The 21169-nt window shown below is 39.5% G+C and overlaps 1 protein-coding gene across 10 annotated transcripts in view; it reads right to left on the minus strand.

Annotated features, from left to right (window-relative positions):
- The window catches only part of Xkr9 (XK related 9), a 99725-nt gene that overhangs the window by 65454 nt on the left and 13102 nt on the right, over positions 1-21169 (minus strand). For 5 of the 10 annotated variants that reach the window (XR_008719665.1, XR_008719664.1, XM_055603233.1 and 2 more), the window contains exon 3: positions 8601-8821. The exons of 1 other annotated variant lie outside the window; for it this stretch is intronic. Coding sequence is in view for 7 of the 9 variants with exons in the window: in XM_055603233.1 (XP_055459208.1) it covers positions 8601-8821 (221 nt within the window). In the remaining 2 variants the exon portion in view is untranslated. Of the gene's footprint in view, positions 1-5066; positions 5903-8600; positions 8822-9207; positions 9364-21169 lie in introns of those variants that run through there. 4 more of the 10 variants (XM_055603229.1, XM_055603228.1, XM_055603231.1 and 1 more) reach the window with 2 other exon arrangements.

Consider the following 21169-nt stretch of genomic DNA (forward strand, 5'->3'; position numbering starts at 1 on the left):
AGGAGAGCCTGGTATTTGGGGCAACCAAGATGGCTGAGTAGGTAAAGACGCTTGCCGCCAAGCCTGACTGCCTAGGCTCAATCCCCTGGGCCCACCTGATAAAAAGAGAGAACCTCCCTCTACAGGTTACCCTCTGATCACACACACACACACACACGTCAGCCTACACACACACACACACACATACACACACACACAAAACAAATAAATACAATCAAGATTGATGAAATAAAAAAGAGGGCCTGAAAGAGATTCATGAAGCCAAGATACAATTCAAAATCAGTATTTATACAAGGAAACATAAAAATGTGTCCCATTCACAAGAAAAGATACAACGAATGGAGACCAATCCCAGAATGACCTGGATATCAGAATTTTTAACACTAGAAAGCAGCTGTTACAATCACAATCAAGGATGGAAATGGAAATATGGTTATGGTGAATAAAATTATATGAAACCTTAGCATTCAGAAACCATAAAAATCCTAGACCATAATAATATAATATATGATATAATATATGAAATTTTAATTAATGGAAAAAAACTTAACAAAACAATTTAAGGAAGAAAAAAATTAAAAAATGGTAGACACTCCTAATCTGAAGAACAAGGAAATAAATTGGGAAAAATAAGCTTCAGAGATGGGTAGGGTATTAAAAACAAGACTAGCATAGCTGTGAACAGAGTCAGTTCAAAAGGGGAGAACAGGGGAGGTAGGATGCGAAAAATAGCCAGATGCTCCCTCACCTAGTGGAAACCAAAAATGTACATTTTCTAGAAACTTGAAGAAACACGAGCTGCAATAAATATAAGAAACCACACTCATTAACAACAAAGGTCCGACAAGGCAGACCAAAGCACATTCATTGACGCAGTGGTCAGAATAGTGCAGGACAAAACTACTAGGAAAAATATCTCAAACTCTACCAGGAAATAACAACACATTACACAGAGTGGAACAATGATTTGAATGACCACCAGTTTCTTATCAGAAAGCATGGAGGCCAGAGAGGAGCAGAAGTATTACTCAGCCATAAAGTAAGCACCTAAAGGTGGAAAATATCCCATGACCCAGAATTCTATACCTGGAAAAAATTTAAAAGGAAAGAAAGAAAAGAAAATCAGTTTTCGATTTAATGGTAAACATGTTAGAATCCTGTGTTCCAGGTAAACTACAGCCCCTTCAAAAGTAAATTTTCTAGAAAATTTTAACAGAAATTTCTAGTAAATTTAAAAAAATAATCTTGTAAATTTTCATAAAGTCAAAGTTCTAGGAGGGGAGATTGCTCAGTTGATAACACCCTTATCTGACGAGCATGGAGACACAAGTTCAGACCCCTAGAATCAATGTTCAGAGGCACACATCTATAATCCTGGCACTCCCATCATGGGATGGGAGAGGGAGACAGCAGAGGAACCTCCAAGCTTTCACACCAACCATCCTGGCACACACAGCAAAGAACAAGGTGGAAGGCAAGGTCCACCTGAAGGTGCACTCTGACTTCTGCGTGTGCACTGTGGCTCACACACATCTGTAATCACGCACATGAACACACTCAGAAAGAGAGAGATAATTTTTAAAAATAGATAGTTCTTCTACACTGCTCTTCAATTTTTAAAGGCCCAGGGATCATTTCACTGCACGTTACAAAGTCTATATAACTATATAACTATGGCCGCCTCTGTTATTATTTATTTTGATTACTAGGGAATGAAAAATTGGCAATATTTCAGTAAACATTCTAAAATACAGCCTGTTGGCCTTTGTCAATGCTTCAGCATGTGCCCTTTTCAAGCACCAGACTCTATCCACAGCTGCTCGGCATCCCCAACAGCGCCTAGCAATAAGCCCAGCACACAGTTAGTGTCTAATGTTGTCAAACAGCTTTGATTCTTGTGATCTGTTTAATCTTTTAGCTTTGCCCTTCTCAAGAGTTATTCAACAGTTGTTGGGTTTTTTGTTTTTTGTTTTTACTGTTATAAGACGAAGTATGCTGCGTCCATTTTTTCTATTGGTAACAGAAAATGGATTTTTAAGGATTCATTCATTAAGGCTCAAAGAGAAGAATGAAGAACCGAAGCCAAGGCAGCTTAATGGGGAAAGCTTTGGTGTTTCCAGAAACTCAGCTCCATGTAAGCATCCTCTTAATTACTCCTAGAACCAAAATGTACTTCTCACTAAAACAGTGCTCGAAACTGCCTAAACAGGACTTGGTCACTTCAATAGCTTGTCAATTTTAAATCAGCGTGTGGAGTTGGTGGCAGTTGTTGAATTAAAGTTCTTTATTTTGTATACAAGCAAATCTCTGTAGAAGGTAGGCCAGTAGCCAATAAACACATAAAAAAGATGTACAGAATCTGAACACATAGAAATTGGATATTAACTATAGAGATATCCCCTCATATCCACTGGGTGGCTCAGACAGACAGACAGGGAGACAGAGATAGAGGGCACAAGGAGAGACAGATACAGAGAGACACGGGGGGCTCAGAGAGACATACAGAGAGGGCACAGAGAGATGGCCCAGTGCGCAAGTGCTTCCCGACAAACATGAGGACCAGAGTTGGGATCCTCAGAACTCCTGTAAAGTCCCAGCAAATATTAAGGCCTCCTCAGTCTCAGGCCTCAGGAGGCATGAACAAGGGATTGTCCAGAACAAGCTGTCTAGCTAGACTGAGTCAGCTGAGCTCTGGGTTCAGGGAGAGAGAAATCAAGGCTTCATGAACAGTGATCAAGAAAGACACTTGATATTGACCTCTGAACTTCATGTGCTTTCACACACACGAATGCACAACACACCCATGCACCCAACACACATGTGAACATGTCAATTCATGCACACACACGAATAAAAGAGAAAGAAAAAAAGTCAGAAAAATAACAGATTTTGTGAAGACATATCTGAACCTTTTTGAACTGAATATTCAAAAATGGTTTGAACTGAAATATTTTGAGTGCTTGAGAGGCAGCATTGAGCACTGCAGAGTCTTTAGAAGATGAGGCCACACTGGCAGAGGTTGGTCATGAGCAGTGACCCTTCAAGGATTATTTCTTTATCTTGTTTCCCTTCCTGAGCTACCCTGTGAGAAGTCAGGGCCTCAACGTAACTACGCCACAGATGTAGCTAGTCCGCCAGTGCAGCTACTCCATCATGCCTTCTGCACCGTGAGGCTCTGAGAATCCCTCAGAAGCCATGAGGCACGACAAATCTTTCCACCCTTCAGTTATGTCCATCGGGTGCACAACAACACAGAGACAACTAATACAGGGCCGTGGCACCTATAGCAGGATCATAAAATGAGACTCTGTCATGAGAAACAAGTTGATGGCCCTCAGGAGATTTTTTTAAAGCACACACAGTTACTGTATGATCCAGCAACCCCACTTCTGAGTACATGGACCCGAAAAACTAAAAGCAGGATCCCAAAGAAGTAGTCACAAACTCATGTTCATTACTGTATTATTCACAACAGTTGAGAAGGAAAAGCAACTCAAATGTCCATTGATAGATGAGTACAGAAAATGTGGCTCATACATACGGTGGAATATCATGTAGACATGAAAAAAAAACCTATCACATACTCCAACATGAATAAGCCTTGGAGAAATCATGCAACATAAAATGAACTATTGCCAGGATCAGGGGGCAGAGCAGCTATTCAATGCATACACAGTCTAAGCTTTGGGGGTGAAAGGGCTGTAGGAATCTACGGCAAACACTGAGCATAGTTCACACCAGTGAACTAGACTTAAAATGATTAAGACATTTTGTTACATGTCTTCACAAATTTTTTAAATACAGAAATGTGAATAAAATCTGAGTTTAAAACTACTAAGCATAAATATAACTAGGGCCAAGTCTATCAAGAAGATTTGGTGCTTGCTCCACAAGAGAGATTTCATAAGCCTGTGGCTAGGGCAGGTCATAGGCTCTGAGGAAGCTACAACCAGTGCCTTGCTCAGTGGTTGTGATGTGCCCATTAAATTGCCTTCTAAACACCCATGTTGACCGTTTGGCGCTGCCATCTGCTTTGCACAGAGGACCTTCTTTGTGTAGCGCTCACTGACTGCAGAGGCAGATGAGTGGTCAAAGTACTGAGAATAAATGACTGCTGAGTGACCAGCTATAATGGGACATCCGTGTCACCCCTCCAAGGCTCAGGGACCAGCCTGAAAGAAGGGTCTGAAAGAATGTAAGGACTGGAGAGGTGGGGCAGTGGAGTGACGGGGAGTGTTGACTTTAGGAATGACATGGCTGCTGTGTTCTCACACTCACAGCAGCTGGGCTACCCGCAGGAAACAGCCCATCAACCCTGTCATGGAAGGAGGAGAGACTCGAGGGGCACACCCCTCACTAAAGACTTAGTCAGTTAATGGTTGATGAGAAGAGAGAGGCAAAAGGAGCCGATGCTCCCACAAACAATCACATTGAAACTCACTGGGTCATGAAAATTAAAAACCAAGACACAAAAGCAGGGAAACTAGGTGGGAAGAGGTGGTTCAGCAGGACTAGAAGGGGAACAAGAAGGGGTGCCAGGGTGAACATGACTAAGGTACATTATGTCATGTTCCAAAATGCTATAATGATAACCATTGTTATGTATATTTACCATACACTGATAAAAATGTGCCCATAGCACTATGCAATCAGTAAACAATGAATTTTCAGTCTTCTCAAGTTCTGCTTTGTGTTTCTCAGTTGGGAAGTTCGTGGAAAAAGCACAGAGTTCCACCTACATAACTTGCTTTTATTTTTTTCCTTCATCTCCTTCCCTTCCACTCACCCTGTTCGCAGCTCAGGAGCTACTGAAGAAAGTAGGTGAGGGAAAAGTAAGACTCGCTACTCTTTCCCCAACTCCTGCAGTAGTCCATAGCAGGTACAGTGGTCCTAAGAACAATGAGGGGAAAGCTGGAGAGGAGCTCAGGATGGGCCTCATGGAAACTGCACAGTTTACTCCATTTGAGGAACGGAACGGCAGCTCTATCACAGAAAGCAATTATCTCAAAACTCAAGGCTTTCGAAACCACTGAGACGGTCGCGGATACAACTCAATAGCAAAATACTTAAGCAGCATGCACAAGGCTCTGAGCTTTTAATCTTCAGCAACACAAAGAAGAAATAATATTAAATAGAATATTACTATCCTCTCATTCACCATGTGCTAGAACTCATTTCAAGACAGAGGTGACAGAAATAAGGAACATATAACAGACATCTTCTTTACTAGGAAATGAAACAAAAAAAGAAAACGTTTCTCATAAATTCATAACTTAGTCCATTAGAAAGTATCTTATTCTACAGTCTCTCTGAGGTGCTTTTCCATCAGTTTCATCGTGTTGTGTTTCTGCATTTCTGTTCGGGTGAAAAACTGCATAGTAAACACTAAGAAAAATAATCCCAAGGAAAAGAGTGAGAACTATGGCAGCTGTGATAGGGATAAAATAGTCCAAGTTAAAAATAGAGAGAGGGTAAGTCCAGAACACAGCCAAGATTCCCGCAGTGCCCAGCACCCTTACAGTGTAATAGGAAGACATGGGACACCTGGTGTTCTGTCCCTTGATGTTAAAAAACGTAAACACGAGGATGAATCCAACCACGAGCCTATATAAGCATTCCATGCTCACAGAATTACAAAACTGCGTTTGCTTGATAACTGCCCATATCAATCCCATGAGCCAAATAAATAACAACAAAAACAAAGCACTCTTCACGTCTATGAACAGCAGAAGTACGACAGTCAGCATCCACGACAACAAGGTAAACAATTTGTAAAAGAGATAGGTGAGTCTGGGGCAGAGTCCGCTGAGGCGGTTTTTATCGGGCAACGATTTTCTTAAAGCTATTTGAAAATCCACAGTTGACCACGAAATAGCACAGCAGGAAACCATGATGACTGCCCCTACAAAAAAAAAAAAAAAAAAAAAAAGAAGAAAGAAAGAAAGAAAAACATTGGTTTAGGAATGGTAACAATATTATTGGTAATAGTAATGGCATATTCGCGCATGTGCCATGCATACTTTAGTAGCATAGACATACACCAGCACATCAGGTTATTTACCTAGTTCTTTGAGGGTAGATGTTAATATCCTCATATTGCACTATGGGAGCTGAGGTTTTGGAGAAGTATATTACTTGACTCTTACCATGTAACAAGAAAGTGAGATTTGAAACTAAAACCGTCTGAAAGTTGGTATGCTACTCAACACCATCATACTGCTTTAGAATTACCTTAAATAGATTCCATGAGCAACACTTTCAGGAAACACTTATAATTATAAGTCTAGGCTGTCTACATTATTTGGCTTTGACCTTGTACACATATCTAATTCACTGAGAGATAGCTTAATGGGGTATGAGGCAGTCAAACAGAAAGTTTAACGTAAGTGCAGGTCATTAACAAAATCATTTCTCATAACCTGCAGATCCGTAGTCGCCTGAACGAGTATATTTTGAAAATCTCGGAGTTCTGTAGGTTTGCCATCATTGCCTATTTCTGTCCCAGCAAAGAAGCTCCTTACTATTCTGGAAACGCAGGTCATTACTACATCACCGTCAAAGCAGAGGATGGTTTAAAAGGTGAAACATATAGACGAGAAAGTCAGAATGAAATAGTCACAGGGAATATGAGTCACACTGAGTAAGCAGCATCCAAGGCCTATACATGCACAGCCCGATTTCCAATGATATATGTTGATGAAAATGAGCTTTATAAACGCCTTTCTCCTCTCTTGATTGGAACGCTACAGATCTGGACTTAACTTTTTTTTCTTGTGTTTAATTAAAATATCACTTTCTCCTAAGTTGTCCGGTGATGTTCTTTTTAATTTTTTAAAAATTTTTTGTCTGTGGTGTTTCGCCTGAATGCTCCTGGTGCCCATGGAGGCCAGAAGAGAGCATTGGATCTCCTGGACCTAGAGCTACAGCTAACTGTGAGCCATCACACAGCTTCTGGAGCCTGAATCTGGCCACTGGGCAAGAACAGAGAGTGCTCTTAAGGGCTGACCCATGCTTCCAGCATGGTTTTTGTTTCATTTTGTGAAACAGAGTCTTTCTCACAGTGTAGCCCAGGGAAGTTTTCAATTCACATTAACCTGCCTGCCTCAGGCTCCAGAGTGCTAGCCTGACAAGTGTGTACCATCATGCCAAGCTTTACTCTCCACCAAATGAACACATAAGCATAGTTTTAAGAGTTTTACAAGGCTTAAAAAACAACCAGCAGTCACTTTCTCTAGCTTCCCTGGCCACTGAGCTGTAACCCCAAGAAGACATCCCTGTGAGCTCAGCAAACTGACCCTCTGACCTGCACTCTCATACACTCAGCACTCAGGAGGCAGAGGAGGGCAGATCTCTGAGTTCGAGGCCAGCCTGACCTACAGAGCCAGTTCCAGGACAGCCAAAGCTACACAGAGAAACTGTCGTGAAACAAACAACAACAAAATACACATATTGGAAATCTAGTTTTTAGTTTTCTCCAAGGGAGTCTCACTGGGGAAACAAGGCAGCCTTCAGCACAGTCCGTATGCCCAATAGTAGATGGTGGATGGCCAACAAAAAAAGTAATGAACTCAGGGGTATCTTTGGAGGTCCTTGTCTTACAATGTCATGTCAGGATTTTTTCTTTCTTTTTTTTTTTTTTTGATTTTTAACATTTATTTTATTTATTTGTTTGTTTGTTACCTGTAGGTCCTTTGCACAAATATTATGCCTTCTGTTTTTGTCTTCCTGTGGTATCACTGACTGTGCAAACTAGTGGGCTTCTGTGTCTAGATCTGCTCCTTGTCCCCTTTCTTGGGCTCTTTTACTTCTGTATGTTTATTTTGTCCTATTCCAATTTGTTTGTGTTTTTATATTATTATGTTTTAGGGTGTTAGAATCCCTTAGACGCCCGTTTGTTTTCTAAGGAGAAACAGAAAAGGAGTATATCTGGTTTGGTGGTAGGGTAAGGGGGAGTTAAAGGGTGGAAAACCTGGAAAAAGTAAAAGGAGGGGAAAATGTGTTCAGATATATTGGTTTGTTTTTTTTTTTTAAAAAAAAAAAAAGATCAACTGAAAAAAAAAGAATAAAAATAAGAACAAAATTATAACATATACATCCAAAAGTTAACTTGTCACATCATTTAATAGTCAGGTATTTTAAGCAGCCTAAATTAATATAAATAATAAGGCAGCTAGTGAATTGTGGTTTGTCATTTTCAGCATGCTGTACATGATGAGAAGAATGAGGGAACCCTCCCCATGCTGATTTGGACAATTCTGCAGGGTCACAGTTGGATGCAAAACAACAAGCCAATTATGATCTTCTTGGTCTTACAGGAAAAAATAAAACAAAACATGATGTACACTTTTCCCAGGTTCCCTGAAGGACTCTCTAGTCACTGACAACAGTAGTTTCCCTCCTGGGCAGACAAGGAAAGGAACAAGAAGAACAGAGAGAGAGACTGTATCTTTACACATTTCTTAGTATTTAAAACATGTTGCTGAATTTCATTTCTAAAAGCAATTTCTAGGAATTGGAAATTCTAAAACAATCCTTAGATTTCTCATTACGATGAGATCTCAGTGGCACACGTCTAGCCCAGGGTGTTGAGAGACACTTACATTGACTTAAATTTGCCTGGCCACACTCCAGAGAGGCATAGAGCTGAAGAATGAGTTGTGGGCAGCCTTCCAGGTAGGTCTCAAAAAGCCTGAGCATGCTCAAGTCGGTGGTCATGTCTATAGCTTCTTTGTGAGGATCCGTTTGTTCCTCCATAAAATGGCTCGTCCTGCGGCTACGTTTGAAAGCCACCTGATAACCCCTTCTCAAGGCAAACCAATATCTGTAAAGTAAACGTGAGCATTTCTCTTCAGATGCATTAAGACATTAAATGCATTTAAAAGAACTCATAAAAGATTAAAATGTGTATTTGTGAGACATGGATCTTTCAAAACATGTACTTGTATAATTAAATCAAGTTAAATATGTCTATCACATCAAATATTTATTACTTTTTATGGTGAGAATCTCAAAAATACTTCTGGGTCTTTGAAATATGTGTATAATATTCTATTTTATAAGCATCCTACCAGGCAACAGACCTTATTACTTTTTTAGCACCCACTGACCAACTCTTTGCACTTACACATTTTGTGGTTATTACTTCCATATATACTGAAGTAATATATAAGTACAGAAATTTCCCACACATATTCTCCAGGGCATTACCTTATAATCACTTCACTGGCTTCACTGAGATTCAGACCTCATGAAATTTTAATGTCTGTGTGATGTGTCTACTCAGCACAGATGATCATACCTCATTTTTATAATAATCGTGAAATCATTAGGGCTGTTTTCATTTCACAATTGGAAAAGTGGAGTCTGCAAAGGATAAAATGAGTGACTGACACTTATTCAGAGAGCGATGGGCTGACATAAAGTCCAAACTCAGACTCTGTAATCCTTAACCAAAAGACAAGCTCTAACTCAGTGCTTATCCATTTATCTTAACTATATCATGGAACATTTCCTTGCAGAATGTGAAGGCTGAAGAGGATATTGAATCTTTCCCATTTGATTTCATATTTCACTAATACAAGGGGCCTCTGACCATTTTGATAGTAGAGATATAAACAAAAAACCTTCAAAGACTCTTGAAAAACCCCTGCTCAGGTTCTTCTTCTGAAGAACTTTCAAATAAATACTAGATAACAGAATGGAGTTAAAATTCATAATTTAAAAATGTTGACACTTACTTAGAAGCGATCTGAGGCTAAGAGAAAGACAACCAAGACACTACTTCAAAACTTATCAGAACTCTTTATCTACCCTCAGTTTCTTCACACATATGATAGGCAGACAGATGATGGATGGTAAGTAGATGTTAGATAGACATATAGATAAATAAATAATAGATGATAAATGAATAAATAGATAGATAATAGAGATAGATTGATAGATACATACATATAAATACAGATAGATGATAGATAGATAGATAGATAGATAGATTGAAAGATTGATTGATTGATTGATTGATAGATCAAAAAATAATACTCTAAACACTTCATCCACTTATTATATGATCTCCATCCCCAAGTTAATCATGCAACCCCTGACCCATATTATCTCACTAGCCTCATAACTGTTTTTCTTGACTCTATTTTTTGTGGGAAAAGAGCATTTAAATGGAACTCAGAGAACTGCTTTGGAGAGTGGGTTCTCTCCTTCCACCATATGTGTTCCAAGATTCAGACTCAAGCTGTCTGGACTGGCAGCAAGCACCTTTACCTTTTGAGCTATCTTGTCCACCTCTGATTCTATTAATGTTCCTCACATAACCTATTCCCTTTACAACATCTAGACAGAACCCTTTAAATATAATTTGTAGGCCATTCCTCTAGTCAAAATGTTCCAAATACTTAAAACCCCAAGTTCTTACCAAATATTCTAAGTTCCTCCATGACCTGCCTCTATACATACTCTCATCCCTGTCTTTCCAACTTCTCCCACAGTTCCAGTGTGCCTCCTTGCCACTTTTCACAAGTTCAAGGTCTCGGTCTTCACTGCTAAATCTACCTAAAACTTTGCTAAACTCAAGATAGTTTGGCAGTTGGCTCTTTAACTTTACTTAAGTTTCTACCTGTTGCATCTATGAATTATATGCAGTAAGGGCTGTATGCCAGGAAAAGATTAACAACAATGACAGCTGAGTGGTCTGTATCCTCAATGATCTTACACCCCAAAGGAAGTATTAAGAATTTACGCTACTAGCTGCAATATAAGGCAGAAGAAATAAGCAATTATTAGAAATACAAACACCACACTGTGAAAGTATAGTATAGATGAAAAATTATACACTGCCTGGGACTAATTTATAATAGAAAGGTTTACTTGAGACTGTTCTGAGTATCTAACACAACAGAAAATATCTGGTTCCTAGAAGTGATTTATAAACCAGTAGGTTAAATACTATTTTGAAACATGAAAATTGCATAAATATTATCAATTACACACAGAGAGCCTAATTAGCACAGGCAGCAAAGACTGGGAGTGAAGCAAATGCCAATGTTAAGAGTAGAAACTCAGTCGGGTGATGCATGCATTTAATCCCAGCACTTGGGAGGCAGAGGACAGCAGATCTCTGAGTTCAAGGCCAGCCTAGTCTACAGAGTGAGCTCCGAGATGCCCGGGGCTACACAGAGAAACCCTGCCTAAAAATAAACAAGAAATAACCCATCCTCTGGGCTCCATTTTCCATCCCACAACTCCACCTGCTTTCCTGGAAGCCACACCAGCACCAGGCACCCTAGGTAAGACTGGGACCTGGGACCTATGCCCTATGCCCTATGCCCTATGCCCTATTCCTGCCAACTCACTTTAAAGCACACCCAACAGTCACAAACTGCAACCCATCACCTGGGCTTCATATTCTGGGCCACAACATCTTCAAAAACAATATTTGATTTCCTGGAGGTCACACTGGTCTAGAGACCCCAGAGGCAATGTAGGCACCCAAAACTCAAGCAGTCATGCAGGCCACAAACAAACATCTCAGCAGAGACACACAACTTGAACTGAAGAACCCCAGAACTCTAGGCCACTCAGGCCAGAAGACCAGAGAGAAAACAGAAACCAAGGGAAAAAACTCTAACAAAGACAAATTCAAAAATCAGAACCTAAGCTTATAATAACCCCAAAACTAAGATGACTAGGGGCCAGCTTAAGAACATAATCAACAACATCCAAGGCAATATGGCACTACTGGAGCCCAGCTATCCTACTACAGCAAGCTCTGGTTAGTCCAACACAGCTGAATAAATAAAAATTAAAAAAAGAAAGAAAAACAACCTTAAATCCAATCTTATGAAGATGACAGAAGCCTTTAAAGAGAAAAAGAATAAATCCTTTAAAGAAATACAGGAAAGTAAAATCAAACGGGTGAAGAAAATGAATAAAACTGTTCAAAACCTGAAAATGGAAATAGACGCAATAACAAAATACCCAACTGAGAAAATCCTAGAGAAGAAAAAAACTAGAGAAGATAACAGGAACTATAGTCACAAGTATCACCAACAGATCAAAAGAGATGGAAGTGAATCTCAGGCATAGAAGATACAATAGAAGAAATTGATACACCAGTCAAAGAAAATGTTAAATCTAAATTTAAAGCCCTTGACACAATACATCTAAGAAGTCTGGGACATAATTAAAAGACTAAACCTAGAAGATTAACAGCTTAAATATTAGGCCCAGAAAATATTTTCAACAAGATCATAGAAGAAAAATTCCCTAACCTAAAGAAACAGATGCCTGTAAATGTACAAAAAGCTTACAGGACAGCCAATAAATTAGATCGGAAAAGAAAATCCCCCTGCCACACAATATTCAAAACAAACATATAGGGGGGAAAGGAGGTAATACTAAAAGCTGCAAGAGGAAAAAGCCAAGTAACTTATAAATGCAGACCGATTACACCCAACTTCTCTCATCAGAGACTCTGAAAGCCAGAAAGGCCTAGGCAGATGTTTTGCAGACTCTAAGAGACCACAGATGCCATCCCAGACTACTATACCCAGCAAAGCTTTCAATCATTATAGATGGAGAAATGAAGATAGTCTGTGGAAAAACCATTTTAAACAATATCCATCCACAAATCCAGCCCTACAGAAAATACTAGAAGAAAAACTCCAACCCAAGGAGGTTAACTACACCCAAGAAAACAGAGGAAATAAATAACTTCACACCAGCAAAAATTAAAGAAGGAAAGTGCACACGCACACAAACATGTACACATGCATATATATTACCAACATCAAAATAACAGGAATTAACAATCATTGGTCATTTGTCTCTCTTAATATCAATGGACTCAATTCCCCAGTAAAAAGATACAAACTAACAGAATAGATGTGAAAACAGGATCCACCATTCTGTTGCATACAAAAAAACACACCTCAACATCACAAATAGATACTAGAGTAAAGGGCTGGGAAAAGATTTTCCAAGCAAATGGATCAAGAAGCGAGCTGGTGTAGCCATTCTAATATCTAACAAAATAGACTTTCAAACAAAATTAATCAACAGAGATGGAGAAAGATACTTCAAAGGAAAAATCCACCAAGATGGCATCTCAATTCTGAATATTTATGCCCCAAATGCAAGGGCATTCACATTTTTCATAAAAAATTTACTGAAGCTTAAATCACACATCAAACACCATACATTGGGTAGTGGGGAGACTTCAACACCAAGGACAGGTCATCCAGAAAAATTAAACAGAGAAGAAATAAGAAAACTGACCGACGTTATGAATCAAATGAACCTAACAGATACCTATAGAACATTTCATCCAAACACAAAAGAATATACAACTGACTATATACTCTATCACAAAACAAGTCTCAACAGATACAAGAAAATTGAAAAACAAAACAAAACAAAAGCCTATATCTTATCAGACCGCCATGGACTAAAGCTGGACTTCAACATCAGAAACAAAACAAATCCTACAAACTCATGGGAACTAAACAACTCTCTTTTCAGTGACCATTGTGTCAAGGAACAAATAAAGAAAGGAATGAAAAACATTCTAGAATTCAATGAAAATGTAGGCACAACTTACCCAAGCTCATAGGACACGAGAGGAGCAGCCTTGCTAGGCCACAGAAGAGGACATGGCAGCCAGTCCTGAAGAGACTTGATAAGCTAGGGTCAGATGGAAGGGGAGGAGGTCCTCCCCTATTAGTGAACTTGGAAAGGGGCAGGGAGAAGATGAGGGAGGGAGGGTGGGATTGGGAGAGAATGAGGGAGCGGGCTTTGGCTGGGATACAAAGTAAATAACCTGTGATTAATATAAAATATAAATAAATTTTAAAAATGTATACCAAAAAAAAAAAAAAAACAAGAAAGAAAGCAGCACTAAGTACCTTCATAAAGAAATTAGTGAGATCTCACACTAGTGACTTCAGAGCAGACCTGAAAGTGCTAGAACAAAAGGAAGTGAACACCCCAAAGAGGAGTAGACTGAGAGAAATAATCGAACTCAGGGCTGATATCGATAAAATAGAACGAAGAGGACAATATAAAGAATCAATAAAACCAAGAGCTGATTCTTTGAGAAAATCAACAATATAGAAAAACCCTTAGTCAAACTAACTAAAAGGCAGAGAGAGACTATCCAAATTAACAAAATCAGAAATGAAAAAGGGAAACAAGGAAATCCAAAGAATCATTAGGTTCCACAGAATCGGAAAATCTAAAAGAAATGGACAATTTTCTTTATAGACAGCACCTACCAAAGTTAAATCAAGATCAACGTAAATTCATTTATAAACCCTAAGGAAATAGAAGCAGTCATTGAAAGTCTGCCAAAAAAAAAAAAAAAAAAAAGCCCAGGATTAGATGGTTTTATAGCAGAGTCCTACCAGACCTTCCAAGAAGAGCTAATACTAATACTCCTCAAATTATTCCACAAAAGGAACATTGCCAAACTCATTCTATGAGTTGTCACCCAGATACCCAAACCACAAAAAGATTCAACAAGAAAGAATTTCAGTCCAATTTCTCTCATGAACATCGATTAAAAATACTCAAAAGATACTTGCAAACTGAATCCAGGAACACATCAAAAACATTATCCACCATGATCAAGTAGGCTTCATCCCAGAGATGCAGGAATGGTTCAACATATGAAAATCTAACAATGTAATCCACAATATAAACAAAATAAAAGGGAAAAAAATGAACATCTCATTAGAGGCTGAAAAAGCCTTTGACAAAATACAACACCCCTTTCTGATAAAAATCTTGGAGAGATCAGGGATATAAAGCACATACCTAAACACAATAAAGGGTATATATACAGCAAGCCAGTAACCAACACGAGATTAAATGGAGAGAAACTCAAAGCCATTCCACTATAATCAGGGACACGACAAGGTTGTCAACTCTCTCCATATCTATTCAATATGGTACCTGAAGTCCTAGCCAGAGCAATAAGACAACTAAAGGCAACCAAGGGAACTCACATTGGAAAAGAAGTCAAAGTATCACTGTTAACAGATGACATGATAGCATACATAAGTGACTCCAAAAATTCTACCAGGGAAATCCTACAGCTAACAAACACTTTCAGTGAAGTGGCTGGATACAAAATTAACTCAAAAATAAAATCAATAGCCCTCCTTTATGCAAACAATAAACAGGCTAAGAAAGAAATTAGGGAAACAGCATTGTTCACAATAGCCACAAATAATATAAAATGTCTTGGGGTAACTCTAACCAAGCAAGTGAAAGACCTGTATGAAAAGAACTTTAAGTCTTTGAAGGAAGAAATTGAAGAAGATATCAAAAGATGAAAAGATCTCTGTGGGGCCATGGGATTATGGGACCAGAAGCAGGATCATGGGACCAGAAGCAAGCCTGCTTGGATTAAGTGTGGGGTCTAGATGTGTCCAAACCCCAGAAATCTCATCCTGAGATCGGCAGGAGTGGACCAAACCTTCTGCTGCAGACCTGCATGCCCCAGTGCTCATAACCCTGTGCCCTAACCCTTGCCCTCCTGAGGAGGGCATGCAGCCTGGCAGCCAGGTTAAACTTCCTCTTCCCTTATAAGGTCATGTCCGGGAGCACCTGGAATTCCTCCTCAGGCAAATAAGGCATACTTAGCACCATGGTCTGGTCCAATGACCTATACTCAGCCTGATAACCCCTACTCACTCTCTAAAGGTTTAAATATCCTTTATTCCCCACAATAAACAAGCTGTCTCACTGAAGTCTGTCTCCTGAGAAGTCTGTTTCTCCCTGTGCTCACTGCTGCCTGAGGTTTTTTTCACCCTCCCGCCCTTTCCCATTGTGGAGTTCCTAAGCTCATGGATTAATACAGTAAAAATGTCCATCTTACCAAAAGCAATGTACAGATTCAATGCAATTCCCATCAAAATGCCAACACAATTCTTCACAGACCTTGAAAGTACAATACTCAACTTCATATGGAAAAATGAAAAACTCAAAATAGCTAAAACAATCTTATACAATAAAAGAACCTCCAGGGGTATCACCATACCTGATTTCAAGCTGTACCACAGAGCAATAGCAATAAAAACCACATGGCATTGGTATAAAAACAGACAGATTGTTCAATAGAATTGAATCAAAAACCCTTAATTTTTTACAAAGAAGTCAAAACTGTACAATGGAAAAAAAGAAAGCATCTTCAGCAAATGGTGCTGATATGACTGAATGTTTGATGTAGAAAAATGCAAATAGATCCATATCTATCGCCCTGCGCAAAATTCAAGTTCAGGTGGATCAAAGACATCAACATAAAACCAGATAAACTAAACTGATAGAAGAGAAAGTGGAGGATAGCCTTGAACACATTTGCAAAGCAGACAACCTCCTAAATAGAAAGCCAATAGCTCAGGCACTAAGATCAACAATTAATAAATGAGACCCCATGAAACTAAAAAACTTCTGTAAGACGAAGGAAACCGTCAATAGTACAAAACAGCAGCCTATAAAATGGGAAAAGATCTTCACCAATGCTACATCCATCAGAGGGCTAATATCCAAAATATATGCAGAACTCAAGAAACTAGACATCAACAAACCAAATAACCCATTTTTTTAAATGGAGTAGACAGCTAAACAGAGAATTCTCAACAGAGGAATCTCTAATGGCCAAAAGGCACTTAAGGAAATGTTCAACATCTTTAGCCATCAGAGAAAGGCAAATTAAAATGACTCTGAGATTCCATCTTACACCCATCAGAATGGCTCAGATCAAAACACAAATGACAGCTCATGCTAGAGAGAATATGGAGCAAAGAGAATGCTCCTCCACTGCTGGGGAGAGTGCAAATTTGTACAGTCACTTTGAAAATCAATTTGGCAGTTTCTCAGAAAATTTGGAATAGATCTACCTCAAGACTCAGCTATGCCAGTCCTGGGTATATACCCAAAGGATGCTCCATCACACCAAAAAGACACTTGCTCAACTATGTTCACAGCAGCTTTATTCGTAGTAACCAGGAACTGGAAACAACCCAGATGTCCCTCAACCCATGGATGAATTTTTTTTAATGTGGTATATTTACCCAATGGGGTAATACTCAGCTATTAAAAACGATGACATCATGAAATTTTCAGGCAAATGGATAGAACAATAAAAGATCATCCTGAGCGAGGTAAGCCAGATCCCAGAAAGACACACATGGTATGTAAGTGGATACTAGCTATATACTAAAAGTTAGCCATGCTACAATCCACAGACCTAAAGAAGCTAAATAACAAAGAGGGCTGGGGTGGGGGTGGGAACAGGAGGGATTAGGTTCAGGGAAGATGGAAGGAGAGAGTACTGGGAGAGACAACTGGAATGGGGAGGGGGCATCACTGGGACAGGCTAGAAACCTAGGGCAATGGAAACTCCCAGGAATCTGCGAAGGTGACCCTAGCTAAGACTCCTAGCAACGGGGGATATGGAGCCTGGGCTGGCCATCTCCGGTAACTGGGCAAGACTCCCAGCCACAAAATTTTCAACCTACAATTTGTTTTGCCTACAAAATGTGCAGAAGTAGAGATGGAGCAAACATTGAAGAAGCGGCCAACTAATGACCGGTCCAGCCTGAGATTCATGCCATGAGAGGAAGCTCGGCCCTGACACTATTAGTGGTATTCTGTTATACTGCAGACCCGACCCTAGCATAACTATCCTCACAGAGGCTTCACCCAGCAGCTAATGGAAATAGATGCAGAGATCTACAGACAAACATTAGGCAGAGCTTGGGAAATCCAGAGGAAGAGGGAGAGCAAGTATTTTAGGAACCAGAGCAGTCAAGGACAGCACAAGAAAACCTACAGAATCAACTAACTTGGACTTAAGGGGCTCACAGAGACTAAACCACCAACCAGGAAGCATGCATGGGACTGACCTAGGCCCTCTGCACATATGTAACAGTTGTGTAGCTCAGTCTTCATGTGGGACTCCTGACAGTGGAATCAGGGGCTGTCTCTGACTTGTTGCCTGCCTTGGGGATTCTTTCCTCTTAGCAGGCTGCCTTATCCACCCTCAATTGGAGAAGATATGCCTAGTCTTACTGCAACTTGATGTGCCAAGACTGGTTGATATCCATGGGAAGCCGCCCCTTTTCTGAAGAGAAAAAGAGGAGATGTAGGTGAAGGGGAGGATTGGGAAGAAAGGAGGGAGGGAGGGAAAACTGAGGTCTGGATGTAAAGTAATTTAATTGTTTTAAAAATAAAAATAAAAACCCAGCCAGATGTGGTAACATGCACAAATAGAAATACTATACACATACATCTACAAAAGGATTATTTGAGCCCAGACTGAGGGAGAGTGAGACCACATCTCTATCAATATATAATAAATAGGTAGATAGATGATTGATAGATAGATGGATTGATGATAGATAGATTGATTGATGATAGATGATAGATAGATAAATAGATAGATAGATAGATAGATAGATAGATAGATAGATAGATAGATAGATAGATAGATAGATAATAGGCAGATAGATGTTTACATTTACAGATTCTAGATCCACCTAGGAGAGGGGCATCTGGACATGCCTTTTGGATTATCTTGATTTGGTTGATTAGTAAAGAAAGATCCATCTTTTGTGGGCAGGGCTCTTCTCTGGGCAAGGGCTGCTGGGCTCTATAAAATGAAGAGCTTTAACCCTAGCATGTGTTCATCACTTTCTGTTCCTCTTGTGGATGCAGTGTGACCAGCTACTTCAGGGTCCTACTTCCTTGATTTTCCCCACAATGATGGATTATACCTTGAATTTCGATCCAAAATAAACCCTTTCCCTCTTAGATTGATCTGGTTGGAATATTTCCAATCCTAGCAACAGAGGGAGAAAATTGAGGCAGGTAAAAACTTTAACACTGGGCTGGAGAGATGGCTCAGTGGTTAAGGGCACTGTCTGCTCTTCTAGAGGTCCTGAGCTCAATTCCCAGCAACCACATGGTGGCTCACAACCACCTATACCCTCTTCTACCCTCTTAGAGCACTAATATGCAAAAAAAATAAATAAAATCTTAAAAAAAAAACTCTAACACTACCAAAATATCTTGATTCAAATCCAAATTCTGCCAATTCCTAACTTCTCTCTTTGCCCAGTTTCCAAAACTGAACACTGGAGCTCTTCATCACCCTTCTGCTCAGTGGGCTGCTTCTCCACATGAACTATCAGATGAAAGATGCTGTGCCTGGACCATGTTAAATGCTCTGTAAGTTCCTGGGAAACAAAACGAATGAGCTGTTTACACAGTGCAGTCACACTTCCGGGGACAAAAAGGAGTTTGGTCAATAGCGTGATGATTCTTGGAAAATTTACATAAAATTTTGCTTGAGGTTAATGTCATAGAAAGGAAGGTTTGAGTATAATTTCCTAATTGATGGAGCAAATGGTCATTAAACTCAAGAAAAATTATGTGTCTAAGCATAATTTATCCCTATATATTCTTTCATTTGAGAAAAAATAAGTATCAAGTCCTATTTTCTAATAATGAATTTCTGTTATCAGGAAAACCTTTGTAATGACAACAATGATAAATTCTGGAAAACACACACATACCAGAGAGGAAGAGAAAAAGAGTAAAACAACCAGAATTAGGAAGAAACTGAAGGCCATTACGTGCCCTGCCTGAACAGTTACTTGTCTTTTCCTCTGAAGGCACCCACAGTGCGAATGACACAAATGATACAGCTCAAGACTTCCTGAGGGAGAGCCCAGCAGAGTAGTTAGAAATTCAGGGCATTTCACAAAAGAAGAAGCATCTTTCCCTCAAGCCCTGGCCTGTACCTCTAGCCTACACACAGGGTAAGACATCAAGATAGAGGAAAGAAAACAAATGAAAGGAACCTCTAGAGAGTTCACCAGACTTTGACTCTCACTAAATTAAAAGTAATGGGCAAATATCTGAGAAATTCCCCACTTCCCAGAAAATGTCACAATGTCGAAATATAAAGTATATCTCAAAACTAAGAGATTTTACATAGGGGAAAGCAAAAAGGACTTTCCCTGTGTGATATGCGAATTTTTCTAAAATACCAAGGTATTTGCCTGTAATTTTGCTGTTGCTTTGAAAGAAACCAATGTCTTTACAAGATATCAGTCACCTTTTGTTCACAGCACAGTGAAATTATACAGCCAACAAAGAGGAAAAGCAATTAAAAGAAACAGATCAGCTAAAAGAAGCACAGTGACACATACACTGATGTTGAGCTCAGTAAAGACTAAAACAAACCTGACAATATGTGAAGGAGTCTATGGAAGGCACAATAGAATAGGTGAAAGTGGGAAATTTCAAAAAAAAAAAAAAAAAAGCATGTAAATTATAACATATCATTGAATACTTATACAAGGTAAAATATACAAAACCAAGATTAATTGAAGAGAATTAACAGCAAATTCAGCTAAAACCGAACAGATTGTTGAACAAAAGATGGGTGCTAGAGAGTGAATATTTGTTATTTCCCCAAAATCCTATATTAAAAACTAATTTCCATTGTGATGTTGGGGAGGGGTTTCAGAGAAAACTAAATGATGCAATCACTGGCCTATAAATAAGACCCCAAGAGTGCTATACCCTCTCACCAACTAGACATCAGCCAGGCAGCCCCTACGATGGAGAAAGCAGGACCTCTTCTGTGGCAGTCTGACTAAGAATGGCCCCCGAAAGTTCAAGCATTTAAATGCTTAGGGAGTGGAAATATTTGAAAGCATTACAAGGTATGGCCTTGTTGAAGGAAGTGTGTCACTGGGGATGAGCTCTGATATTTGTCTTTTTTTATTTTATTGTATTTCAGTTCATTTAAGAGCTCTGATATTTCAAGAACCTACACCGAGCGCAGGGGCTCTCTCTTCCTGCTGCCTGCTGATCCGGGTGCAGAACTCTCAGCTCCTTCTCCAACATCGCATCTAGCTGTGTACCACCATGCTGGAAATGGACTAAACTCTGAAGTGTACAGCAGCCCCTACTAAATGTTTTCTTTCATAAGAGTTGCCTTGGTCATGGTATCTCTTCACAACAACAGAACATTGACTAAGACAACCTTGCAGGGCCTTACCCTGACAGAACCTAAACAGCCTCTAGAACTGTGAGATAACGAATTACTTTCACTTAATTGCCACCTGGCCTGAGGTATGTTTTAAAT

This window comes from Psammomys obesus, unplaced genomic scaffold (assembly GCF_907164565.1).
Source record: "Psammomys obesus unplaced genomic scaffold, mPsaObe1.curated_primary_1811, whole genome shotgun sequence".
Taxonomy (NCBI): domain Eukaryota; kingdom Metazoa; phylum Chordata; class Mammalia; order Rodentia; family Muridae; genus Psammomys; species Psammomys obesus.